The sequence below is a fragment of the Stigmatopora argus genome, chromosome 19, assembly GCF_051989625.1.
Source record: "Stigmatopora argus isolate UIUO_Sarg chromosome 19, RoL_Sarg_1.0, whole genome shotgun sequence".
Classification (NCBI taxonomy): domain Eukaryota; kingdom Metazoa; phylum Chordata; class Actinopteri; order Syngnathiformes; family Syngnathidae; genus Stigmatopora; species Stigmatopora argus.
The window spans coordinates 10,554,135-10,580,723 of NC_135405.1; the positions used below are offsets into that span (position 1 = coordinate 10,554,135).

The following is a 26,589-nucleotide window of genomic DNA, read 5'->3' on the forward strand; positions in this document are numbered from 1 at the left end:
TTGACAGTCATGACAAGTGACTTCTTATCAAAGCATTTTTATTGTAATGTTTAACAGGATGTAAAATTGAAATAAACTCTTATGCCCAAAGTTTCTGAATGTTTAACGTTGACTATTTACAACCAAGCAGCAGGTAAGAACAAGTTACTACTTTAAAAAGGGTTATTTAACTAGTCCAATCTTCTTGGCTTCGGTTTCGTAGATTAGCAATCGCCACATTTTGACAATGAAGACTTCAGCCTCTTCATCAAGAACCTAAAAAAAAAAGGACAAAACACTTAATTATTTTTGGGGTTTAAAGTTTTTAAAAATTATACTAAGTATTAAGGACAGCGGCTGGGCTTTGGGTGGTGGGGGGGCTTTGGGCAGAGAGTGGGGGGGCTTTGGGCAGAGTTGGAGGGCTGTGGGCAAAGAGCTGGCATTGGGCAGAAAGTTGGCGGATTGTGGATTAAGAGCTGGTCGTGGGCAGGGACTGGGCAGGCAGTGGGCAGAGAGCTGACAGTGGGCAGTGAGTGGGTAAAAAGCTGGTAGTGGACAGTGTAACACTCACCATTGCAACGTCATCCAAAATGCCCTGCGGGGTACCGTGAGCCATTACCTGAGAAGATACAATGGTAATGGTGAGTAAGTGAGATGCGTGCCTGGCAGGTGCTCAATAATAATTATAATAATACCTTGGAGCAGACAAAGTCCACTAGAGTTGGTTCCTCTTCTCCGATGTACTCGATGATCTTTTTATTGATCCACGGTCGCACACGACGTTCCATCAACGTCTGAGGAAGAGTGGGAGAAACGCGGGCCGTTAACTTCCGCTCTTGCCACGGCGAGAAAAATACACGGAGCGTGCGTTTACCGTGTCCACCATGGACCAGTCCAAAGGATAGGAGAAGAGGTCCGGTTTGGCCGTGGGGATCTTTTCGATGAGGCTTTTAATGTGTTTACGCTTCTCCTCCGAGTTGGGCCCTTTGGCGCCGTCCGAGCCGAGGCCCTTCTCGTCGTAGTCCAGCGGCACCAGCTTCCTTTTGCGCGGTTGCTCGTCGGTCTCCTCCTCCTCGAATTTGCCAAAGACGCTATCGACGGGGAGCTTCTTTCGCTTGCCCCCCGCGTTGGCCTGACTGGGACTTCCGCTCGCACCTGCATCAAAAAGATTGTGTCTAGTCCAAAATAGGAAGCGGCACAGTGATAGTATCGGTCGACATTTGTTTTTATTTACTATTAAACGCACCCATTTTGAGGCTGAGTCCGATCTTGGGTCGGTTCTCATCCTGAGGCAGCGCGTTGAGGGGAGAGTTCTCATGGGGGATGATGATGCCGCACGGCGATTCGTCCCCCGCCGCGTCGGGCGAGGCGTCGCCGCTGGCCGACGACACGGACGGCGCCGCCGTGATGGGTCTCATGGTGGGTTTGAGGCAGGGTTTCACTTCTAAATCTTCATCCTGGCCATAATCGTCATCTTCGTCTTCGCCCTCCTCCGCCTCTTCATCCTCCGAGCGAGCGTGGTGCACCCGGCGCTCGGGTCTCTCTTGATAGACGCCATGGTTCTCGCGGTAGTCGCGGCGGTCCCCTCGCCGCTCCCGCGGGTGCGCCCTGTGGCGCGGTTCCCGCGGTTCTTCGGGATCGGGCTCTTGGATGACGGGAGGCCGTCTCATTCGCTCCTCCTCTTCCTCCTCCATCTGGGCCAATAGCAACGGCGCGGAGGTAAACGCACAAGGAATGATGACGTGACCTTCACGGAGACGACACTCACGCACATCCACACGTACGTGCACGCACGCGCATCCCTCTTTGTCTCACGCGCGCACAATTTCCGGAAACGGGCGGCGTCGGCGGCTGTCTTTACCCTTCGCAGCTCGGCGTCTGGGTCGGGGTGTCCCTCGTCCAGCAGCCTCTGTCGGATTTTTTCCAGCTCCTCCTTCTCCCGCTTCCTGTCACGCTCGTCGGCCTCCGCCTCCTTCTCTCGGTCTCGGAGGCGCTTCTGCAGTGCACTGCCCCTAGTGGACGCGACGAGTAACGACAACCTTTAGAACAATGGCTGCAGCTCCCCCCTCTCTCCAATTTTTCTATGCACGTCTGCCCACAAAGACAGCAATTGGCCCACAGTGTCTTTGATTGCAGTCAATCAGAAGAAAAGATTAATCTGTAAATTGCAAAAGACTAGACTAATAACCGGTGACAGACCCTCCCCATCTTTAAAAAAAACATTAATAAAATTTACATGTAAAGTGTTGCATTTATTTTTATGTGCACATGATTACTGCAAGCAAGTACAATATGTTTACAATGCTGTCAAAAAAAGACATCAAATAAAAACATATAGATTTGGAAGTACAAAACAGCCAGTTAATGAGTTTTGATGCAATTTAAAATACCTCCATATTGTTTAAGTTACACAAATGACAATTATTTGATTTATAACTAAATTAATAAATATTTTCAAACACAAATAATCATGCATTATTGTCAACACTAGTGTCTACCAAATTCATTTTTAGAGTTGCAAATAATCATTAAACAAATTAACCCCCAAAATACACACACTTCACTGTCTGATGTTATTATGCATGTAGTCTCGACTTTTTAAAAATACATGCTGGCATTGTTTTGCATCCGAAATTGAGAATGGGGAAGAAAATATAACAATCAGCAACTGAAAGAGAGATATTCGTGAAATATCTATCAGAAACTACATTGATGATGACATTGTACCATCAAAAACATTGTAAATGACTTCAATAAACAGAGGATACATTTTCAATAAATGTTTATTTAAAAAAATAAATAAGATGCATAATAAAATCAGACAGCACATTTGTATATTTTGAGGGTTATTTTGTAAAGATTATTTGCAACTCTAAAAAAGTTATGTATGTGCCAGAAAATGACTTCTAATCTCTCCTACCTGTAATATTTGGGGTCATCTCTATCGTCATCGTAGTCTTCCAAGAACTCTTTTAGTCGTTTGCCTTCCTTCATCTGACACAGACATGAAATGACAAATAATGCGCATGTTATTACTAAATGTTTCACTGGGTGAGTTCTCAATTTTATATTTATTCCCATTTCATCATTCTCTAAGCCCCAACCAAAAGGACCAATTTTTGGATTCAAGGAAAGAAAAAAAAATGGCCATCACCATCTCTCGTCGGCGTTCATCATCTCTCTCGGTTTCTTTAGAATAGTCCCGTGCTTTCTTCCTCTCTCTAAGTTCCCAATTTTTCAGCCGCTGTTGGCAAAAACATGACGTCAGACGGGACCGCTGGAACTCCAGCGTCTATTCCTACCTCCTGATAGGCCGCTTCTTTGTCCCGGAGCTTGCGTTCCAGCCTTCTGCGTTCGTGGACCTCGTCTTCATCTTCTTGATCTCGTTTCCTTTCTCGTTCTCGATCCCGACTCGGCTCCCTGCGACAAAGAGAAGCATTGTCAGCATATGTAGAACTTTTTTTAAATACATATTCACCAATAAACCAAATTGTGACTTTCTTTCTTGTTACCTGGAGCGACTGCGAACGGCACTCTTATCTCGGCTCCTGTCCCTCTCCCAGTCTCGCTCTCTGGTCCTGCGCTCCCGGTCTTTGTCCCTCTCCCTTTCTCGCTCTCGCTCCCGTTCTCTCTCCCGCTCCTTCTCGCGTTCCTTCTCCTTGTCCCGGTCCCGCTTCTCTCTCTCGCGCTCGCGTTCTTTTTCCCGCTCGCGCTTCTCCCGCTCGAACTCCTGGCGCTCCTTCTCCAACTTGTCCTTCTCCTCCTCCCTTTTCTGTCAGGGCAAAGCACGACACTTTTCAGAGGATAGGCGCAGACCAATACAAGCGTTGGCACTCAACTTGCTTTAGCGGTTTCCAGATTGTGACAACGGACGAGTGGCTTTCCTACGCTCGTACTCGTCGAGCCAAAATGGCTACGAATCCTCGCGTTTACTATAAAGAGCCAAGATTAGCATAGATGTCACTGGAAACACAATACGACAAACGACAAGGAATCAAAAAGGTAAATTAAGACTGCTTCTTTTTTTTGGCTCGCCGTGGTTAAGAGTGCCTTCATCAGCACGAGAAAAATAAATTACAAAAACAAAGAACAGACGTCAGTCTTTGCTTGAACTAGTTGTTTGGGACTTACAGGTGATGAACTATGGACTCAGCCCTTCGCTGCCCCTACAAGGCTTTTAAGTTAGGCCTGGGAGGAAAGCAGGTCACACGGTATACAAGGGAAACACGTTATGGGATTTGCTTTGGCTTCAGCATCATCAACAGACAACCTTTCAAATTTCAAATTGAAGTACATTTGGAACATTCTTTGGCACAGATACATTCAAAAGTATTGGAGAAACTGTCTTACCCCTTGCCTGAAGTCACGGCGGCTCTTGGCGACCCAAAGCACACACACGCCCATACACACACACACACACGTACGTACGTATGAATCAACTCTGCCGTTAGTGGCATTAAACACAAGGCTTTTGATGGAGGTATTGTTTGATTAAACGGACAAGCTAGCACATGACAGCTGACCAAGCCTTGGGGCTAATGCAGCGCTATGCTAGTATAACAAAAGGTTACGATTGATGAATATTTCTTATTGAGTGACATATACGTTAACGGTTGCTGCACTACGGTACTTACCTAGCAAAAATACAGGAACAATCCTGAACGTAAAAAAAAAAAGTACTGCTAAAATAATGACCACGATGCTATAAACATAACTCGCAGTAAATTGCTTGATTTGTTTATTTTATTAAAAAATAAATCAAATTGAAAAAAATAATTCATTCTTATAATTTTTAGGTGCAGCTCTATATAAAATATTGCCTTAACCAATTGAATATCTTACCTTAATTGCCTGGTAGGTTTAACCTGTGACTCTCAATGACTTGAAAATTACAAACATCTAAAATCAGATTAGTTGGTCCAATTTTTTTTAATATAAAATTAAAATAATGTAATATTTGCCACTCCAATTATGCATCACAAGTATCAACGTGCAACCCATTTGTAGGTAAACCATTGATGATTCCAAGTGGCATTTTTAATGTCCAATGTCAAACATGTTTTGTGGCCATTTCATTTTTTCTTTAACGTGAATACGGCTTGCAGAAAAGGCAAGGTTGTCCAGCCCTAAAAGATATTGGTGGTCCTAAATTGGGCAGACACGATTTAAAAAAATATTTTGCACAAATGAAAATACCTACTCTTACCTCAATCTGGTATTTTTTTTCTATACTGTCGTGTATACACAACAGTATAGAAAAAGAAACATGTTTTAATACACAGTTTCTGTTCTACTGAAAAAATAAATAAAGATATCACAGCTCCCTTTCTCCCAAATAAGGGAGGGGGGTAACTGAGATTTTGTCTGTATTTCCTTCTGCAATAAAAGAACACTTGCTCATTGCACGCATGCTCGATATAATAGCATTAAGACTACGGCAGAGTGAGTCAGGCACTGAAAGACATCAACAACAACAATAATTATTATTTTTTTAAATGGAGACGACACCTCAAAACATCACCACATGCAGAAACACGTACCTCCAAAGTCTTCAGATCATTGTGCTGCTGTGGAGAGGACGCCCCCCTCTCTCATTACCCCATAATTATGCATCATATTCGGGACTACGGCCACAGTTACTGCAGCGATTATGAACAAAGCTCTGTGCTTTAAACAATCATCACTATCATAACAACAGTTTAGAGAAGAGTCGCACAGGTTCACGCACTCTTCGGCCTCGAGGGCGCCGAAAATAGGTGCAAATGCTGCTGGTCAAACGGGCCAAAGTGCAGTGCAGTTGCCGCTGTGCAAGTCCCCAAGAGGGGGGCACCCAGTTTAGGTAGGAAATAAAAGAAAGCTCATACTTACATCCTATCCGCGCAACTTTTTCCAAAGCTCTGAGATTCATCTTGCTTTAGTCACCATATGATCACTATCATAATGGTGGGGTTTAATGAATAGATTAGCTTTTAAGTAACTTTACATCGTCTCCATGCATTGTTTGTGTGCTTGCGTGTGGGTGATAAATGCACAAACAATCTACAATTCTTTGTTTTGCAATAAGTGTGAAGCAGTGTGTTTTAATGACATCCAATTCACAGCGCTATCTGAATGATGGTCAAAATGTGTCAACTGTGGCTCAGTGTGCAAAGCTACAGGAGTGAACTACGTGATCAGCTGCTGTCCAAAAACCTGTAATGTCAATTAGCAAAGCCAAAAAAGGGGTTTTTACCTTGTGAGTGTCTCGGAATTTACTAATCTCTCGGGTAATCAGGTCTCTCTTGTCATCCTCCATATCCATTGCGTTCAAGTCATCCTGCGGGATTAAGTCAAGAGTTGATGCTTCACTTTGTTGGATTAAAAAATTAAAAGTCTACAAACTTGACGCACCTCATCTTTTTTATCCTTTTTTCTCTTTCGCCGCAGGGCGTCTTCGTCCTGTGAAGGCGCACTGAGCTCGTCAGCATATTCCCGCATTAATCCATCGATAGCACCTTTGACGATTTGGTCCTTCTTTTTGGTCTCCTCGTCAAGAACCTCCTCTTGATCGTCTCCATTGTCCGAGACCATTTTCTGTCAACACGGGCAGAAAAAAATGTGCAAGTGAACTCTGAAGCACACATTTTAAACCCAAGATTCCACAGGGAGAACAAAAGAAGTCTTACCCCATTTGCACTCTTTTTCTTGGCTTTCCACTCGTCTAGTTGTGCTTCTGTTTTAGGATCCACTCTCACCAGAAGACTTTTGTCACCAATGTGCAGCTCGTGAAGCAACCGCAGAGCACGTAGTGTGGAATCTGGCTCCTTGTACTCGCAAAACCCGAATGCTGTCAATTCATGAATTTGAATACATTAAGGCCACCTGACTCACACAGTATTCATTTTAAAGTTGGACACACAACATTTTAGGATCAAAGATTGACACCCGTGACACTTTGAAAAAAAATATTCCTGGTAGTTTACCTTGTAGCTTGCCTGAAGCTCCCTGAACTCGTTTCCAGCTCAGCACTATTCCACACTTCTGTAATGAGAGGCCCCCAAAAAATTTAGTCTTACAAATATGTGACCAATGTTCCCTCTAAGCTGCACGCGTGCGCAATTGCGCACTACTCTCGTCTTCTCTGCACACAGCAAATCATATGGAGCGCACAAAATAAAATCCCAATTTTTTTTTATTTTTTTTTTAGCTGCCAGGCCGACGTGCAAACCACTCATCCGCCGGACCGCCTATTCATAGATATTAATCGTTACATTTTATTATTACTAAATCATTTATGTGTAGTAGACATACACCTGCTTATGGCAGGTGTGATACTGGTGTGTGTGCCCATAGCGAGCAATGATGATGTTGCTCACACCAGTACTCAGTGTGCTCAGAGGTTGTCTTTCTGCCCAGACAAACAAAAAATTAGAGGGAACTTTGTATGTGACTATCCCCAAAACAAATTTAGTCTTACAAATATGTGACTATCCCAAAGAATGTATGCCCATGAAATGGAACCATTTGGAATGACAAGTTTAAGAATTCAGAAGATGGTAAAATCCTTACTGCTAGTAGCTGTCGGATTAGCATGTCCGAGGCTTTTTCGGAAATGTTGCCTACGAACACCGTGGTGGTGGGACCAGCTTCTTCATCTTTCATTCGCAGATAAATGTCCTTTCTGTGGACTGGAGGTTTGCTGACCACCGGCATAGAGGACACTATTACTGGGCTAGGAGTCATGATGCCCATGTGCACTGGGATCATTGGCGCTCCTGCAAATATTTAGACAAGATTAGTGTTGAATCCTTTTGAAAAGATGGATCATTTTACCAGTCAGGTTTTACATCCTTGAATTGAGTGGGGTTCACACACATTGACATTTGAGATTTTGAAGGGAGTTTCACCCATTTTAGAAATGGGTAAAATATTGAAAACGTTTCCATGTTACCTGGGGGGAAGCCAGCATACTGGGGGGGCATCCCAGGAGGAGGCAACAGTGGCCGGTTCAAATGTGGGGGAAAGGACATCGTGGGTCCAAATCGAAGCAAGCCACCTGTTGGAAAATAGGGGAAACTTATCAAGTTTTAGTCCGATCGCGGAGTATTCGAAAAATATTAAGTATCTCAATTGATTGCTACTATGAAATCGACATTTGCTTCACAAAAGGGGAAAAGCAACTCGCCTGTTGCGACCTGTAACTTTAACCTTATGATGTACGTACATCGATTCACAAACAATTTCACCTGCTAACAAAGCTAAGGAAATAAACAACTGGATGCGAGTCAGCGTCCATTGTGTGCAAGAAAACATACTTAGTCACTTTTAAACTACGTATTTATAATTACAGCAGGAAGAAATACAACGATGACGCCTATCAAAAAACATACGCGACCATTAACCACGCTACATTACCCGGCATGGCTAAAATGCGCTAAGCTAGTTAGTTAAGAAAGGTAAAATGTTTGGGGTGGAAAATAGCGCAATCGAAACAACTTAAGTATACATACCCAGAACTAGCGTTTATGTGAAAGGATCAAAACAGTGAAAACTGTTTTTGTTAAACGAAAACTCCGTAAAAGACAGTAGTTTGATTAGCTAAATAGCGAAGGCTAGCCCGCTATTACGCGAGGGCAAGCTGCTATGAAAGGCAGTCGAAGGTGCGCGTGGTTGAAAATTCCAGATCTGGCAACCGGGCGGTGTTACAATTGGCTCGGTTCACTATTCAGTAGACAGAAAAGATTGATGCAAATCGAACGAACCTAATTTGACAGGGTATGCGTCCATAATTGTAATGCTTTAAGCCTAAATATTTTATCCATCTTGGAAAAAAAACATTACCAATCCCAGAAGGATATATTAATTATTTAATGTTTAGCTGGAATCTACATTCGTAAAAACTAAAGCGACGGCGCATGTCCATGTGCCACGGAAGTCCGCGGAAAATGATATGATGACGTCACGTCCAGTTAAAAAAACGCATGATTACAAAGTCAACCCTTGTAACCCATAAACAATCAAAATCTATTGCTATAACTTGATAATTCTTTGCCCGGAGAGTTCACATGTTTTTATCCCAACAAAGACCACATGACATTTTTAAAAACAACCACCTCAGATTTACGTCACTAATACAGTTGACATTGTCCGTCCTTTACTCACTTAGTGGGAGTAGAAGTTTAGTAAGGTGATACAAACAGCACTTAAAAAGTAATTTGTATCATATGGTAATATTACAGTCCTGGGAATAAAATAATAATAAAGATCATCATGATGATATATCCTGATTTAATTTTAGTAAAACTATTTTGTACTAATATACATCATTTATGACAGAAATGACATTATTTACTAAAGAACATTACGGTATTTCTTTGGCTAGGGCCCTTTACGAGTATACAGTTAATGCAGCATTGTTAACTATATACTATTCACGTATCTAAAGATTATAATTCTCAATATTAACAGTTGTGTCCGCTTTGATGAATGTTTTGCGGTGCATAGGACACGTATAACACGTGTAAATTATTATTATTTTAAATATTATTGTTTGTTTTTGTCTGCATTGACTGACTGAAAACACGAATAATATCGATTCAATATATGCAGTACTGACATTGCTATTACAAATTTAGAAGATGCATTTAAGTTAGTTGTTCAAGCGAAAACTGGGTGAAGCTATTTGTTTAATGCAATTCTATCAGGTCGTTATGGTGTTTTGTTTATCTTGGTCGGTCGGATGCAGCTATAAAATGAGGGCTGCAGTTGACAGGAATGTGACGTCATTCAAAGCGCGGGTTTTTTTTCACAGTGGAAAGTGCTAGAAGAAACGAAGCACACCCTCTCCATCTTTAGTCTCCCTCCCTCCGATCAAAAAGGCCTTGTTGTTTGTGCACATTTACTCCGGAACAATAGTAGTTTGGGACTGATTTCATCAAGTATATTTCTCTTTTAATTAAAGTGTAATTGTTTATATCACTTACTTTGACAGATATTAAAAATCAGCCCTTCTCGCGAAAACGCATTGAAGGCGGAATCATCTGTGATGCCACTAGATGGCAACAGCACAGTCGAAACGTATGACTTTATATAAGATTTGCAATGTGAAAAACAATGTTTCAGGGAGGCGTTCAGGAGTTCATTAAAAATTCTAGTTCTATTTCAAAAATAAGGCCAGACTGAAATTAGAGTGGATGTATAAACAACTTGAAACCAGCACTAGATTTAATAATATAGTAGTAGTAGTAGTAAATACGGCAGCACATCAAATCTTGCAGTAAGGTTCAAACTACTAACTATATGTATAAACAATAGTCGTTCGTTCCGTTCGTCACTACAATGCTGCTTGAAGGACAGCTAAGTGTGGTTAAATTCAATGATACTACATTGCATAGATATCACACATATATGAATAGATGTCTAAAAGTGGAGTAAGCGGCGTAAAGAGCTGGGGGCCATTGGTGACAAATTAAGCAACTTCTAGCCAATTCGAATAACACCCTCCGTTGAATATAATGTTAAGATTGCCGACGAGAGACGACGTCCGTCTCCATTGGCTCACAAGGGGCATCAGACATCTAGCCTTGTAATGTAATATCAATGGTCGACAGTTCATCGCGGATGGATATGACTTGCACCAAGTCGAAACGCATGTGTATAAAGATTCCGGTCTATTAAGAGGAAGTCCCTTTCTTTTTCACTGCAATCAGAGAGCAGAGGGGGACATTTGATTCTTTGCATTTTATTCAAGAAAGTCAACACAACAAACAAGGTTGGTCGGCAATGTTACTTATTGGTCATACATTACTGTAAAGTAGTGATCACCGGGAAATGCGACGTTTTTCATATCAATGTGATGAGACCCAGGCCTGAGCTAATAGGATGCAGTATTTTTAATATTATTCTTTCCAGTCTTATTATTGTAAACATGTGTTAAATATACGATCGGGTCATTTTATTTAGCGTTTTGGTGTATGGTTGAAGGTCTTAGGATGCAGCACTGCAGACATGGGCGTTATGCCGAGCTTTGGTTGCATAAAACGGGTGGTGATGATGATCGTCGATATTATTTAGATTACGTGTGTTTTACTGGCATTTAAATGGTCGGGAAAAGGCTATGTATAATAGAATTGAATATATTAGAATGTTAAGGTTTTGCCTGGTAACATCTGCCCTGCTTTTGGTTGTCACAACAGTGTAATTAACATCAATTCACGAGTCCCTACAAAATTTCTATTCCCAATGAATTAACCCACGCAATTTCTGCCTATAAAGATGCGGCGTAGAATTCGACAACATGACAGCGACGCTTTGAGCTTTCGTACGGTTCAACTGATTGCGATTTCTGCGACGCAATCGTTTGAGTAGCCTTCGTTTACTTCGAATCGCAAGAATAACTAGAACATTCTCTATGAATTGTGTTTTATGTCGTTTTGGTGCGTAAGCACGTGCTTTGCGCTGCCATTGTCTGCGTGTGGACGGGCGCCATGTTGGTTAAGGGCTACTTCCGCCATCTGGGGCGGTACGAGGGCTACTTGGTTGAAGAAACTTGAGGGAGGGGCGAACGGGTATTTGTAGTTTTTTAAAATTGATTATTGTAAGACACTTTCCACGCACTTTAAAGACGATCAGAAAAGCTGGGAGTTGTTCCTGAAACCCTTTAACGTATGTTAAGCTAAGTCAAAGAGCTGTCATTATTCATGAGATCCAAAACACTGACCTCATTTGTTATGTTTTTTTTGTTCTCGCAGATGCCTGAAGAAATGCAAGACGTTGAGACCTTTGCCTTCCAGGCAGAGATTGCTCAGTTGATGTCCCTTATCATCAACACCTTCTATTCCAACAAAGAGATCTTCCTCAGGGAATTGATCTCTAATGCCTCTGATGTAAGTCTGCCGAATCTCCATTCTGTGTTATTAGACGACGTCGTGACATTGGCTTTGTTTTGTTGACAGGCTTTGGACAAAATCCGCTACGAAAGTTTGACGGACCCAACCAAGATGGACAGCGGCAAGGATCTTAAGATTGACATCATTCCCAACAATGTCGATCGCACCCTCACAATCATTGACACTGGCATTGGCATGACCAAGGCTGACCTGATTAACAACCTGGGAACCATCGCCAAGTCTGGCACAAAGGCTTTCATGGAGGCTCTTCAGGTACATCTGCAATCTTGCCCAAAGCACGCAAAGAAAAATTTGAGTTTGTCAAATTGTGCGCCACGAGTTGACGGCGAGGTTGCACTTGGAACGTTTTCGCGTGAGACTCGACTTAACCTTTTTAACGACATTGTTTTAGGCCGGAGCTGACATCTCCATGATCGGTCAGTTTGGTGTGGGTTTCTACTCCGCCTACCTGGTCGCTGAGAAGGTGTCCGTCGTCACCAAACACAATGACGACGAGCAGTACCTCTGGGAGTCTTCCGCCGGGGGCTCCTTCACGGTCGCCGTCGACAACGGTGCGTTGGCCAATCTGTGACAAATGTCGACATTAGTATAGTTTCGATTAAAAGACATTTATTCACTGTAACGCTATTCTCCGCAGGAGAGCCCATTGGCCGCGGAACAAAGATCGTCCTGCACTTGAAGGAGGACCAGACGGAGTACGTCGAGGAGAAGCGAGTTAAGGAAATTGTGAAGAAGCACTCTCAGTTCATTGGCTACCCCATCACTCTCTTTGTAAGTAGCGCCTACGCGTTTAGTCTGGAGTGTAGCCGCCATCTTGACGAGATTTTTGCTGCGTTAGGTGGAGAAAGAGCGCGACAAGGAGATCAGCGACGACGAAGCCGAGGAGGAAAAGGCGGAGGTGAAGGAAGACAAGGAGGACGGCGAGGACATGCCCAAGATCGAAGATGTCGAGGACGACGAGGAAGATGACTCCAAGGACAAGGACAAGAAGAAGAAAAAGAAGATCAAGGAGAAGTACATTGACCAGGAGGAGCTCAACAAGACCAAGCCCATCTGGACCAGAAACCCCGACGACATCACAAATGAGGAGTATGGGGAGTTTTACAAGAGTCTGACCAATGACTGGGAGGATCACCTGGCCGTGAAGGTACGGTGGGACGCTAACGCCATTCGTGGAGGCCACATGTTCATCCTTTTTTTCTCGCTCCATCCTTGCAGCATTTCTCCGTGGAGGGTCAGCTGGAGTTCCGGGCCTTGCTCTTCATTCCCCGCCGTGCGCCTTTTGACCTCTTTGAGAACAAGAAAAAGAAAAATAACATCAAGCTCTACGTCAGGAGAGTCTTCATCATGGACAACTGCGAAGAGCTCATCCCCGAGTACCTCAGTGAGTACGCTCTTCTGGGTGGCCTTGTTCATGGGGGTTCTCCTGGGCCGGTGGTGTTAACATTTGCATATTCCTCTAGACTTTGTCCGTGGTGTGGTGGACTCTGAAGACCTGCCCCTCAACATTTCCAGAGAAATGCTTCAGCAGAGCAAGATCCTGAAGGTCATCCGCAAGAACATCGTCAAGAAGTGCCTGGAGCTTTTTGGTGAACTGGCTGAGGACAAGGAGAACTACAAGAAGTTCTATGAAGGCTTTTCCAAGAACATCAAGGTAACTTGCTGAAAGGAGCTATGCACATTTTTCAATGTTACCTTTTTTTTGAAGCAATGACACTGAAATCTAACCTGTTGTATCCAGCTGGGCATCCATGAGGATTCCCAAAACCGCAAGAAGCTGTCCGAGCTGCTGCGCTACCACAGCTCCCAGTCTGGAGATGAGACCACCTCCCTCACGGAATACCTGACCCGCATGAAGGACAACCAAAAGTCGATCTACTACATCACTGGTCAGTTTTCAGCTTGTCTTGATAAGTTACTATTGGAGAAGATCTGGCTCTGATTTTTGGCACCCTGGTTCCTCGTTCAAGGTGAGAGCAAGGACCAAGTGGCCAACTCCGCCTTCGTGGAGCGCGTCCGCAAGCGCGGCTTCGAGGTGTTGTACATGACCGAGCCCATCGACGAGTACTGCGTGCAGCAACTGAAGGAGTTCGACGGCAAGAGCCTGGTTTCGGTCACCAAGGAGGGCCTGGAGCTCCCTGAGGATGAGGAAGAGAAGAAAAAGATGGAGGAGGACAAGGCTAAATTTGAGAACCTCTGCAAGCTCATGAAGGAGATACTGGACAAGAAAGTGGAGAAGGTAAGCGTCTGCCGAATTGTCAGATGGGACTCGATGCCGAAGCATTTGGACTTCCCCCAACTAGTTGTGTTGTTGCGACAGGTTCCTAGTTGAGCGTTACTCGTGTCCTGGTGAGTCGGGCCTGCTGAGTTTGGACTTTTTTGATAACCAAACTTGTGACTCTAACTTAAAAGTGCCTGGGTTGAACATTTGATTGTCAAATTGCATGCTGTTGACGCACGCCTCCTCGGTTCGTCGCGCCACACGTACCTGACATCCGTTGATTGTCCCCACGCAGGTGACTGTCTCCAACCGTCTGGTCTCTTCACCCTGCTGCATCGTGACCAGCACTTACGGCTGGACGGCCAACATGGAGAGAATCATGAAGGCCCAGGCTCTCAGAGACAACTCCACCATGGGTTACATGATGGCCAAGAAGCACTTGGAGGTCAATCCCGACCACCCCATCGTGGAGACCCTGCGGCAGAAGGCGGAGGCCGATAAGAACGACAAGGCTGTGAAGGATCTGGTCATCTTGCTCTTCGAGACGGCCTTGCTGTCCTCGGGCTTCTCCCTGGATGACCCTCAGACCCACTCCAACCGCATCTACAGAATGATCAAATTGGGACTCGGTAAGAAAACATTGCATTTGTTCTCATTTCAATTTTCCGACTCGCCGACTAACTTCTTTCCCCCTCAGGAATCGACGATGACGAAGTCCCCATTGAGGAAGCCACCTCCACATCGGCCCCAGACGAGATCCCACCTCTAGAAGGTGATGGCGAAGATGACGCTTCACGCATGGAAGAAGTCGATTAAATCAACCCTTCCCTCAGATTTGTATCAATCGGTCTCATGTTTCTATTGTTCATCCTTTAAACTGCAGTAACTTTAAAACGATTAGTCATTCATGTTGTTTGGTGGACCGGTGTTGCTCTCGTTCCAGAGCATTTATCTGCAAGACCCTCCTTTTATTGAAGAGAAGTCATTTTGGTTTGTTTGTTTTTTTTGCTGTAAAAGCGGATGGTGACCGGACGGACATTTCTTTTTATCGAGTACCCTGTTGCACTGAGTTTTAAACGAGGGGAGTGAACACGGGAATGGTACATTCCATTTAATTGGGTCTGAAGGTTTGGCTGAGTTCTGCACGCTGCATGGAGAAAGAACTGACTGTAAGATTCCTTTTGCCTGAGTCCAGGCTTGTGTGTATTCAAGTATTGTTTTGCAAAAAATAAAACGTGAAAATAAAACAATACTTAACTCATCGATGCTGGCTGGCTTTGTCTCTTTTTGCCATAAGCAATAGTATTACTACAACACTAATGCATTTGCTCTATTGGCCACTAGGTGGACTTGTACTACCAGTAAAAAGGATCGTTGTGTATTAAAGATGCATGTAGCAAAAAGTTATGGAAATCAGTTGCTAAATTTGTATAGTGATGAATGTGACATGACCTAAAATTATAGAGAATTATGGTTATAAGTAAAAATAGACCTACTGGCTCATGAGCCATACTCTTATCAGTGTTATAATTTTGTAAGACTATAGTCCAAGTAAAATTTATGGATTTTCAAAGTGCCAATGAGTTTATGTTTAAAAAGACATTTGCTTGCTGAAAAAAATGAGAATTTGGCATATAACAGCACATTTTTCCATGATATCAATAATGTGCAAAGTCATTTTATACAATGTCTGTTCCTTTTACAATTAACAGTGCGTGGCAGGTTTCTCTAAAAGTTCCCCGCGTGGCATTAACACGTCTGGAAACATATGACCATTGTCAGTTTTTTTCCCACCCACATCGGTACTAATTTTGTAATGGGGGTTCCTCAATTCATCAGTGGGCGGGCGCACCTTTCGGTGACCTTTGCGGCCTTCCATTCTAGTTGGCTTATGCCTAACTTGAAAAGTACAACAACAAAAAAGCTTCCAACAAAACCAAAAACTAAGACATATTTCCTACTAGTTACACATCTACAAAACTTGAATAACAATTATACATAACACACGACTCCACGGGAGTAAAAAATAAGTTCTAAGAAAACTGAAACTTTTTTTTTTTACTTTTTGTTACTTCCCATCACCAAAATGCAACATGTATAGCAACAATGAATCATTGAGGTCAGAAGCCTGTGAAGCAATCAAAAATGTTTCCCCAAACTGGAGCTTGGCAAGAGTTTATTAAACTCAGGTTACACCACTTTTATCTGGAGATATTTTGGCCCTGTACAATTTGTAATGTTGTAACAATGATCACTTCATGTGCCAGCCAGGAAATTCCCCATAGTGAACAACTTGTACGCTTACGTCTGAGTTACCGCACACGAGAGCTAAAATGGCGGCCTCGGGCTTATGAATCATAACATGCGTTAAGAGATATGAGTCAGCAAGGGGTGGATTATAACGCTAAATATGAACGTGGATGTCACATCGACGGAATTGCTTTTGTCGTGATCTTTGGTACGATCCAATTCTAGCCAATAATGACTTACCTGGAATAATGTGGCGCCCTAGGCCAGATCTTTCATGTGGCTTCCTCGATTGGTGATTTGCATAAGTTTCCAAAATCAATCCAATTCTATTGTTGTCTTTGTTTTAGTACATGGAATCTCACATATTAGATTATAAACACAAAGAACAAATTTGCATCTTGAGAGTTCCAAGATAAACAGGGGATATTTCCCAACTTTTGTCTTCACTAAAAAAAAATGCTATGCAACAATTTGAATATAAACTTTCATAAATTGCAGATATTTGGAAAGTCCAAACAAAGTATAAACCATTTTTTTATTAATGCCCAATAGGAGTTGAATTGGGACATTTTATTTTCTAAGTTGCTTTTTCATGTATTACTCATAAATGATTCATTTTGAGAAAATAAACAACTGCCCTTAGAAAGTGTGTTATTTATTTGAAGTTTAAAAATAACTCAACTTTTTTGGACATATACCTTATTCCATTTAACTTCCTTCATGTCAGCAAGTTTACGACCACGTGGCTTAAAAATGATGAAGAACACCATTCTCGTATGCGAATATTTTATTATTAATCCACTTAGCATAAGTAACAGAATGTACCGTGAATGTGCTTCGGGTTTCTCCTCACTCGCGCTTCATCGTAATTACTATTCGATGAGGAGAGCTTGAACACAAAGGATGCAGTGCAAAAGACATGGTAGATAGAAACTTTCAAGATATATTAAGATGATTTGAACTTAATGCTGTGTTTAAACAAAGGAAGGGAAGTGTTTTAAAAAAAAATAATGTGGCACCTAAAACAACCTTCAGCTTCTCGTTTGGTCACATTAAGGGCCCAGAAATGATTATCCAGGGCACACACAGTTTGAAAAGTGTTTGTCTAGCATGTTCAAGCTATAGTACAAAATCTCACCTGTAGACACGAAGGCCACTTGTAACAGACGGATGTTATTTTGATGATATCGACCATCTTAAGTATTCAGCGTGGAGTCAATCACCAACTATATCGTCAAATCTCAACTGTTTGCCACGAAGGTCATGTGCACTATTGCAAAGAGGGCTTAGAGGGGTCAAGTGTAAAGTCATCAATGCATTAGCAAGTAGCAACACGTCACTTTACCTGTAAAGGTTATTTAGTGCATCTTGCGTTGGTGGGCGAATCGTGTGTTGTATTCACGGGAATTATTTTGGAGGAGAACATTTTTGTGACAGGATTGGAGGCACAAAAAAAGAAAAAAAAATCAAATGAAATAAAAATCCCTTTCGGGCAGTACCTTAGACACCAAAACAATGGACGTGCGGCGTGTAATAAAGAAAGAACCACAGAAAACGTGGTCGCAGTTCTCAGTTCGCCGCAGGCGCTACACCTTCTGCGGCGGCGCCTGCCGCCGGCCCGACTTCATCCGACTACGGGCGTAGACCCGCAGAAAGAGGGCGAGGAAGACCACGGCCACGCCGACGCCGCCCACGGCGGAGACGGCGTGACCGTAGAGGAAGCAGGAGAGGAGAATGGCGAAGGCCTGCCGCAGGGTCATGATGATGGTGAAGACGGCGGCGCCGAACTGGTTGATGGTGTAGAAAATGAAGAGCTGGCCGCACGCCGAGCAAACGGACAGGAGCACGGCGTGGAAGGCGAACTCGGAGTGGCGGGCCATGAACGCCACCGAGTCAAAGAAGGCGCCCTGCTCCAGCAAGGAGAAGACGGTGAAGAGACACGAGAAGAGGTTGACCCCAAACATCATTTGGACCGAGGACATCTTGTACTTGAACAGGTTGTCCTGCCAGTTGGACGTGAAGCTGTCGAAGACGACGTAGCCCCCCAGGATGACCACGCCGCTGAAGGTGGTGACCCTGGTGGGCAAGTGCTTGTCGGCGGGACTGGACAGCAGGAACATGCTGACGCCCACGGAGATGAGCGCCGCCGTCAGGTACTCCCAGTACTCGTAGCTCTTCTGGGAGACCATCTTGCCCATGAGCATGACGGGAATGACCTTGGAGGCCTTGGCTAGGACTTGGGTGGGGAAACTAATGTACTTGAGGGCCTCGTACTGGCACCAGCTGCTCATGATATTGGAGAGCGAGGCGAAGGAGTATTTGTACATGGGCGTGCCGTGGTGAGGCTGCTTGAACAGAAAGCACCACAGGCCCGACACGGTCAGGGCCAAAATGCGGTTCATGAACACCAAAAACTGAGAGTCCTTGAATCGCTCGCCCTCCTCGTCCGTAGCCGAGGCGCCGTAGGAGCGGGTCATGACCCTCTCTTGCAGGACCCCCCACGTCAGGTATGACGCCTGGCACACCAAAACAGCACAGTCAATTCTATTCGCCAGTTGCCGTTAAAAAGAATTTTTTATCCGATGCTACTCTTAGCGGTGCCTTAACTTAAGTGCGTATCGGGTTGATTGTTTTTTTTGCAAGCAATGACTTGAGTTACAAGTGTGCTTTAGAAATCTCATAGTTGCTGAAAATAATTTAATACAGGATTAAAGAATCATGCTGAATTTAAATTTATGAAATTTGCCATGCACAGTCAAAACTGTGAGATTTTTTGGCAAGAACAATTTTCCAAAAATGGCTCAGCAAATTTACAGTTTGAAAGAAAAAATGGCTCACAAATGTTTATGATACTTTTAAAGGGGTGTGAAATTAACAAAGCTGCTTACTATTGGGTTGTAGTATGAAACTGCATCACGCTGACCATAAATATTTTATCTTTCAATATGACATGAACCAGTTTTCCCAAAACTGAAAACACAATTACTGTATTTTCTGGACTACAAGTTGCACATTTTCCGTAATTTGGCTGGGCCTGCGATTTATACATGTTTTTTTTCATCTCTGAACACCGGAAACATCATTTTTCAGCTATTCTTCCAAAATACTGTAAATGTCACATTAACAGGGGCCTATTTCACCCGTTGTTCTATTTAACTATTTTTATTTTATAGTATGTTTGTTCTTGGTTTCTGATCAATTAAAAATTACCCTCCCAAAAATGCAACTTATACTCCAGTGCGCCTTATAGTTAAAAAAAATAGACGTCCCGGATTTCCCTCCCAGTAAAATATATATTTTCAAAGAGCAAATAAGAACATAAACAGCCAGAGAACTCACATAGGATCCTAATCGGACACGGCGTATCTAAGTTGACAGACTATCTACTCTTGTTTATTTAAAGGGAGGTGCTCACCTGAAGTCCCGCGGCACAAAAGATCAACCTTAAGGCCTGTCGGAGGGACGAGCCAGAATCCCCCTCATTCCTAGAGGTGACTGATCCGCTGTCCAACAAGCCCGTCTTTGCCTCGTGTCCAAAGACGCAAGACTTGACGATCCTATAAAGGCACCCGCTACCTAAAAAATGAAGCCAAGAACCACGTAAGGCACAATCAAAGAGGAGTGGGATCACGGAAAACCAGAGGTAGAACCACACCTGTGTCCATGTAATTGCTGCGCTTCAAGTAGCGAATGAGGAGGTAGCCAGGGATAATGATGGTCGAGTACCCCAGCATGTTCACGAGGAAGCGAAAGAGCCACATGTCGCGCCATCCCTCCAGCAGAGAAGGCTCTTCTTGAGCGGCGACGACAGACGGCAAGAGAAGTGACAGCAGAGCAGGACAAAACCTGTAAAACATACACAATATGCTTCATAAAAGAAGCAAAATGAGCAGGACTAGCGTCAATATCAATTCAATACTTAGATATTTTTTGCATTCTTTTTACTGGATGAAAAATTCTGGCATCGGATCAGTTTTATCAGCAAAACTTTAAAAAAAATCAGGTGAGAAGTAGTACAAAAAAAATCTGCATCAGGACATCCCTAGGTGAAATTTGTGGTGAAAGTTATTGTGGTGATTACAAGAAAAATCGTAATAAAATTTGTTTGCAGTACAGGACAGTCATTCTTTTCCAGCACATTGACCATCAAGCACATCAGAGGTGCAATTCGTGCATGAATGAAGAAGGTGTGCTCTTTTGCCTCCGTGGCAGGAGGAAGACATCCCATCCGGGGTCCACCCGCTGGAAAACCGCCGTGTCTGACTCACACAGAAAGTCTTTGTGTGGGCCAACCAGGACCTGAACTTGAACAAGGCAGGAATTTGGGCACAGGTTGGCCATCATTCCAAAGACTTGAACTCGTACCTGAAGAACCCCTAGAAGGTCTTCAGCTCTATGGGACCCACCTTCATCTCGTATGAAAGGAACATGTACACATTTTTTTTCTTTTTTTTCCAAGTTTGAGACCATGTATTATGACACATTTATACCATACAGTAAAGAAAGCCCTGAGGAATGTAGAAGAGCAACAATGTAACACAATGTGTTTACTGGCATATAACGAGGATTATAAACCCGATATTATTGTAAACGGAACACAATCATGATAATTTTTACACAAAACGTTCACAAAAATATATGAAAGCCTAACGAAGGTGGCTTGTAGTAATTTAAACGGTATCAAAAGTTACTAAAACGTCCTACATATTTTTTTTTCCGGAAACGGACTTTGACGAAACTTAACACCAGCGAATCTCGCTTATTTCACCGTTTTCTCCTACAGGTATAACATTACCTCTGTGTAAAAGATGACATTTTTCTCCTGTGTGGCCGAGAGCTGACACAGCGCCGACACAGTCAAACTCCTCGACTGAAACGGAGCATAAAAACAGTCCGTCAGGAACACGGGGATATACTGGAAAGGTTTATTTTCTTCAAAACTAGCTGTCTTCGCGTGCTAGTGTCAACTTATGCTTGAAAAGCCGATGTGTTCACTTGAACAGAAAAGCGACTGTCCTCTTCTCACTACGTTGGGATGCGGTTCAGGCTACGACTTTTCACTAGCGCCTCCCTTCGTTTGGGAGTAGTCACTGCACCACTGCCTCTTAAAGGGCAACGTTTTCAGCATTTCAATAATACATAAAGCGTGTATTGATTGACAAGAAAACCACAACCTTTTTATTTTATAATTTGTGTTAGATGTGTGGGAAGGGTTAACCCCAAAGAATAAAGTTATAAATTAATTTAAAAAAAGATACGAACTACAGAGTAGGCTAAGCATGTTTGCTGAATTCTCCCGAATTTGAGTGAATCACAGAAGACACATCATACCATTATCTTTTAATACATTTTATTACAAAACCAAAGAGCATGAAATGACTTATTAGCTAGTCAGGCCAGTGCAATTGACACCAGAGGCTAAAGCACAAATCTAAACTACAAACAACTTAAACATCATCATACGTTACAATTCCAAAAGGAGTCATGTAGCCTTGCTTTAGCAAAAAGATGTGCTTTCAAAAAAAAACAGCCTAATAAATACATGACTGGTGAAATTGAAGAGGGGATATCCATTTGAGAGGTAGATCTTTAAAGTGAATTTAATAAATCTGCTTATGCAAAGTAATTGTTAAGAGCAGAGTATGTTCACGCAAAATGGTGCCTCTCCCCCATACACAAGTTGACCTGACGCAAATGTTTGTCTAGAAAACATGGATACACATTGCAGTCCCAGAGAACCGCAAATAGTACAATTGGAGCAGTTTTGCTGACAAATGTTTGTAGTCGACGTGCAGTAAGCCTCTGACTCGCCTTCATTTTAGCCTGTAAAGCAGCTCAGCGCAGTAGCTCAAAAGTTCACCCCCACCACAGACCTCCCCGAGATCTGAATGTCATCGAATGGAAATAGAGCCAGAATCTGAAAGAGACAAAGCGTTGTCACAACAATGCCGCGACCCGTCATCGGATGCGACTTGCGGTCGCTTACGTCATCGTTGCCGTCGGCCAGGTCCAACGCCGTCTCGTCTTCCAAGTTCCGCAACATGGTGTCCGCGCCAGACTGGCAGAGGAGATTGGCGATGGTGGCGTCCTGCCTCCCCACGGCGAGATGGAGCGGCGTGCAGCCGTTGAACATGGCGGCGTCGACGTTGGCTCCGCTGCTGAGGAGAAGCTTCACCGACGTGGGGTCGTTCATCTCCACGGCGAGATGGAGTGCCGTTTTCCCGCTGGTCCCTTCCTGGAGAGCAAAGAAGGCAGAAATAATTAGCTTCACCGAGAACAATATTATTGGGTGGTGCTATGATGCCATCTTTAAACTAACTGGGGATAAAACAAAGACAGCAAAAGAAGAAACGGGTTAGACAAACCTGAATATTAAGGTCCGCGCCCTTCGTCAGCAAGAGTTTCATAATCTGGTGTTGCCTGCTGAGCGCCGCTAAGTGAAGACAGGCAAGACCTGCGGGTGGATTTTTGTGGTTACAAATGGGAAACATGAACGGCAGACCTGATATTATTGGGTTTTCGTAACAACAGAGGTCCAGACGGCGACCGGATGAGCTACATTTTCACATTAGTACAAACGTCCGGTCACGGTTTATACCTCACCTCTCCAGTTTTGGGTTTCCAGGACTCTGGACAGCTTGCTGGGAGACATCTCACTTGCCATCTCATCAGCGCACGTGGTTAGGCCGTGATGGCATGCCACGTGGAGCGCTGTGTTTCCATCCTGGTCCTGTAACTCAATGCTGACCATTTTGGCCACCAGGCTTGTGACCACGTCTGTTAGGTTCAAGTAAGTGGCCAGATGCAAAGGACTCTGCAAAAAAAAAAAAAACATTTTTCTACTTGTTTGCCATGATAAACTTGATGACACAGATTATACTACAATTATGACAGTTTCAGCATTGCAATGGTGCAGGCAACACGCATCTCATATCAAAGACACGGAGAATTACTACGTAGTCAAGATGATACGTGGGGGCGGACGGGATTTGAAAAAAAAAATACAAATGTTAGAATGTATTCAAATGACTATTAAAAGGAAATTAGACAAACAAATTGGACTGGGTGAGAGAAAAGGCCCTGATGAGTCATGCTGAGTATTAACTTTTGTGAGGTTTCCACTGACAAGTCGTGTCACTTTGCTCTATTTTCACTTTGGCTTCAACGAACTCAAGGCAGGAACCTGATCAGACAGCTTATAGGGCTGTAACAACTCCCTGTGCAGCTTGTCGCGCTTCTATTTGTACAGAGGAAGAGCACGGGAGTTTCCACAAAAGCTACTTGTAAATTACCTGATACAAATTATTCTGTATGTCCAGGACTTCTTTAGGGAATAGTTGAATCAACTGTTTTGCAATTAAAGCTTCCTCGTGGATGATCGCCAGGTGCAGGATTCTACAAGTGGAAAAAAATGTGAAAGGAAATTTTAATCCAGGTAAATTCCATGACTTGCAAAAACATATCCATCATGTATTACTGCTGTAGCAGTTAACAAGCAGCAGAAACATTTCACATAATGGATGGAAAATAACATTTCAGATGTATATGAAGAGAAAAAAAAATGAATAACCTCAAAGTCTGAAGGGGAAGTTGTAGCAAATTAAATGTTGCCTTGTTGTGTGCAAAAGACAGGAAATGTAACCAAGCATTAGAGCTTTATTTAGCCTAAAGAGCAAAACTGTTGTGAAAACCTACTGCAAAACATTCACAACAGATACAACAACAGAAGACTTACAAATGTCAGTCCTACTATTAATCACATTTTTAAGGACCTAATTTTAATGACCTTCATCTTTTTGGCTTAGTTTTCAAAGTTTGGCTCATAAATAGACCAGTTGCCATAGCAATTTGTGTAGCGAATAATGTGGTTGAGGTGGTATTCAAACTGTCACTTGATACCCATTGACGTCCAGATAGATTTGACAAATGACCGCAGACAGGCACCCAAATGTCTGCACAAAGGCATGACTTCCTGGTTTGAGTCAGCATTGGACGATGAAATACTTTTTAAAAAATCCTACAAAGGAAAACTCAAGTGAGCAGAGTACCGTTGCAAATATGGACACTTTGTTACGGCTAAAACCGATGTCACGTCATGTCTGTCGAGCATCAAGCAGAAACAAAATGAGGTCAGACGCACAGCAACGTTTTTGCTACTACACTGTTGAATCTGTGAATCATTGGTTCTATATTTAAAAAAAAAATAGACTTGAGCTGTAGTAGTGTCAAATTGAAAATGAAAGAAATCTGATTTCATTAAATGACGTGCAATGAAAAGCGCTCAAAGCTCCCATTTCTTGCCAATTGCTGAATTTTCCTGTATTTTTTTTATATCTGAAATTTAATGGGTGACGCATACGAGGCCTAGAGCCATTTCTGTCATGTTTGAAATTCTGTCAAAGGATGCCAAATTCTCTTGCAGTTTGGAAGTAACCACCCATAACCGTAATAAACGTTAAAATTCAAAAAACACAAATCCAGGACTGTGCTATCCTGATGAACAAGTTTCTTGGATTTAAAAAAAAACAAAAAAAACAAGCTGCGCCGCCCTCACAGCATAAGCTTTGTCTTTTCTGCATGGGGAAGTCCAGGCCTCCTCTCTCTTTCACTTCTGTTTTCGCTCTCCAAAAGTTGAAGAGCAATCTGTCTGCCTGCAAGCATGACAAGGTCCACTAAATACAAAATCCCCTACAATACCATCAGAACCGGCAAATTCCATGCGGGGTATTAATCAAGAATAATACAACCACAATTTCCTACCCCTGCTTTAGTATATGCTATTTCTTGCTGCAATGGACATGCCGTCATGATTTATTTTGCCTGTCGTCTGTTGTTTTGTTTTGGAGAACACAATCTGTTGCTGCTGAAAGAAGAAAAAAATATTCCCTACATGCACTTAGGCTAACACAATACAATGTTGCCTTTTAAAGCAAATGAAGGCCATTTTCAGGTTGAAACATATCTTCAGGGCATTTGCAAAGGCTGTTTTGTTCCAGAATATATTTTGTCATTCCCATTTTAAATGCTATACTAGAAAGAAAACGATATATTTGTGTTTGTTTTCTTTTTCTGTTGCCATTTATGCTCCAACTAATTGACATGAGGTCAACTTACGTATCCCCATCCTCTGTGATTGACGTGATAATGTTCTCCTCTTGTTCGGTGAATCCAGAACAGGCCGCCGATGGTGGTGGTTCCTCCTCGGTGGCAATGTTACAGGCCTCCACGATTTCCGCCAGACTCTCCACCGTCAGCGACGACGACCCGTACGAGGAATCCAAACGCTCTTCCACGGAGGAAAACTTGTCCCTCGGCCCGCTTACATCTCGCGGCTGCTCCTCCGGCTTGACTATGGAGCGATACGAGTCAATTCCCGAGTCCACGCGGTTCTCCTCCAAGAAGTAATCTTTGCGATAGTCGCCGCTCGCCATAGCGGCTCTCCTGGCCCAATTTCCGGATAGAATTCAAAGCCTGCTAGCGGGGGTGGTGGTGGTGGTGGTCGCCGTCGCCGCCGCCGCCCGGCAGCACTCCGAGGACGAAGAGACCGCCGCTTGTGGGGAAGACCGGGGGGCAAATTGTGGTGCCTTTCATGCCACTGGACGACGCTCGTCAAGCGCTTACGGTTCTTCGGGCGTGACGTGTTTTGCCGGCGCCTTTGAAAGTTTCGATGCTCATTACTGACGCGAGAAGAAAGCGAGCGAAGCGGTCGTGTGTCGTCGCCGTGCGAGTTCCTCCGTGTGGGGAGCGTATGAGCAACGCAATGCGAGAAAGGGAAGCGCCGACATGTGAAGAGGCGAGCTGTTTTTGTCACGCGGGGAATCCCCCGGTGAGTGGGGACTAGAAAAAAAACAACAACAAAAAAAACTACATTCATCCGACGGCGCATGCGCAATACCATTACAATGAGCGTTACTTTATCATTGATCCTTTATTTGGTTGTTGTTAATCACGTGATTTTTCCTCATTAAAAATGTTTATTACTAATTATTATTTACTTGTTATTTGTGTATTTCCCTACTTATTTATTTTGTTGACTACTAATGCATTTATTATATATTTGTTGTTATTTGTGCACTTCATGGCTTTAAATCTCATTATAATAGTATAATGACAATAAAAACATTCAATTTCATTCAAAAAACATAGTTTTATGAAGCCTTCTAGTGCCGTCAAAGGTACATAAACATGAGCATCCACAGTCAACTAGTCCTCCCAGTTTATGTTATGTATAGGACATCTATTGTTGTCAAA

At 43.2% G+C, this 26,589-nt stretch overlaps 4 protein-coding genes across 5 annotated transcripts; 1 reads left to right on the top strand and 3 right to left on the bottom strand.

The window, feature by feature from the left end:
- Window positions 1–21: 21 nt before the first annotated feature.
- On the bottom strand, window positions 22–8,883 carry rbm25b (RNA binding motif protein 25b). Of its 2 annotated transcripts, none has more exons than XM_077586881.1 (17): window positions 8,721–8,883; window positions 7,910–8,014; window positions 7,528–7,733; window positions 6,942–6,999; window positions 6,645–6,805; window positions 6,370–6,552; window positions 6,212–6,295; window positions 3,492–3,751; window positions 3,282–3,399; window positions 3,134–3,223; window positions 2,900–2,973; window positions 1,841–1,991; window positions 1,226–1,673; window positions 854–1,134; window positions 675–773; window positions 551–598; window positions 22–255 (listed from the first exon to the last, which is right to left on the bottom strand). In XM_077586881.1, exons 1-17 carry the CDS (start codon window positions 8,743–8,745, stop codon window positions 163–165), a joined length of 2,484 nt encoding a protein of 827 aa, XP_077443007.1. In that variant the 5' UTR covers window positions 8,746–8,883; the 3' UTR covers window positions 22–162. The 2 variants fall into 2 exon arrangements, with proteins under 2 accessions (XP_077443007.1, XP_077443008.1); XM_077586882.1 differs by lacking the exon at window positions 8,721–8,883 and adding an exon at window positions 8,469–8,633.
- A 1,680-nt stretch (window positions 8,884–10,563) lies between these two features.
- On the top strand, window positions 10,564–15,351 carry hsp90ab1 (heat shock protein 90, alpha (cytosolic), class B member 1). The gene is made up of 12 exons (XM_077586883.1): window positions 10,564–10,729; window positions 11,709–11,843; window positions 11,913–12,119; window positions 12,259–12,418; window positions 12,505–12,638; window positions 12,706–13,014; window positions 13,086–13,251; window positions 13,331–13,521; window positions 13,609–13,756; window positions 13,838–14,106; window positions 14,384–14,717; window positions 14,786–15,351. The coding sequence occupies exons 2-12, from the start codon at window positions 11,709–11,711 to the stop codon at window positions 14,902–14,904; spliced, it is 2,172 nt and encodes a 723-aa protein (XP_077443009.1). The 5' UTR covers window positions 10,564–10,729; the 3' UTR covers window positions 14,905–15,351.
- Window positions 15,352–17,107: 1,756 nt separating this feature from the next.
- Window positions 17,108–21,398, bottom strand: slc35b2 (solute carrier family 35 member B2). Its single transcript, XM_077586886.1, has 4 exons — window positions 21,134–21,398; window positions 19,994–20,184; window positions 19,754–19,914; window positions 17,108–18,854 (listed from the first exon to the last, which is right to left on the bottom strand). The coding sequence occupies exons 1-4, from the start codon at window positions 21,151–21,153 to the stop codon at window positions 17,925–17,927; spliced, it is 1,302 nt and encodes a 433-aa protein (XP_077443012.1). The 5' UTR covers window positions 21,154–21,398; the 3' UTR covers window positions 17,108–17,924.
- Window positions 21,399–21,671: 273 nt separating this feature from the next.
- Window positions 21,672–26,214, bottom strand: nfkbie (nuclear factor of kappa light polypeptide gene enhancer in B-cells inhibitor, epsilon). The gene is made up of 6 exons (XM_077587854.1): window positions 25,453–26,214; window positions 23,631–23,733; window positions 22,942–23,152; window positions 22,704–22,792; window positions 22,325–22,573; window positions 21,672–22,255 (listed from the first exon to the last, which is right to left on the bottom strand). Exons 1-6 carry the CDS (start codon window positions 25,767–25,769, stop codon window positions 22,187–22,189), a joined length of 1,038 nt encoding a protein of 345 aa, XP_077443980.1. The 5' UTR covers window positions 25,770–26,214; the 3' UTR covers window positions 21,672–22,186.
- Between the last annotated feature and the right edge of the window lie 375 nt (window positions 26,215–26,589).

Bases quoted from the DNA above. Each gene is read 5' to 3' on its own strand.
- nfkbie (XM_077587854.1), bottom strand. From the start codon at position 25,769: ATGGCGAGCGGCGACTATCGCAAAGATTACTTCTTGGAGGAGAACCGC. The intron at 23,734-25,452 runs GTAAGTTGACCT...TTCCACTTGTAG, and splicing joins ATCACAGAGGATGGGGATAC to AATCCTGCACCTGGCGATCA. The intron at 22,793-22,941 runs GTGAGGTATAAA...ATCCACCCGCAG, and splicing joins GGAAACCCAAAACTGGAGAG to GTCTTGCCTGTCTTCACTTA.
- rbm25b (XM_077586881.1), bottom strand. From the start codon at position 8,745: ATGGACGCATACCCTGTCAAATTAG. The intron at 6,296-6,369 runs GTGCGTCAAGTT...TTAATCCCGCAG, and splicing joins AAAAGGATAAAAAAGATGAG to GATGACTTGAACGCAATGGA. The intron at 3,752-6,211 runs GTAAAAACCCCT...TTGCCCTGACAG, and splicing joins AATTCCGAGACACTCACAAG to AAAAGGGAGGAGGAGAAGGA.
- slc35b2 (XM_077586886.1), bottom strand. From the start codon at position 21,153: ATGTCATCTTTTACACAGAG. The intron at 19,915-19,993 runs GTGTGGTTCTAC...TTCATTTTTTAG, and splicing joins CAGCAATTACATGGACACAG to GTAGCGGGTGCCTTTATAGG. The intron at 18,855-19,753 runs GTGAGCACCTCC...TTGGTGTGCCAG, and splicing joins TTTGTGCCGCGGGACTTCAG to GCGTCATACCTGACGTGGGG.
- hsp90ab1 (XM_077586883.1), top strand. From the start codon at position 11,709: ATGCCTGAAGAAATGCAAGACGTTGAGACCTTTGCCTTCCAGGCAGAG. The intron at 12,120-12,258 runs GTACATCTGCAA...ACATTGTTTTAG, and splicing joins CTTTCATGGAGGCTCTTCAG to GCCGGAGCTGACATCTCCAT. The intron at 14,718-14,785 runs GTAAGAAAACAT...TTTCCCCCTCAG, and splicing joins AATGATCAAATTGGGACTCG to GAATCGACGATGACGAAGTC.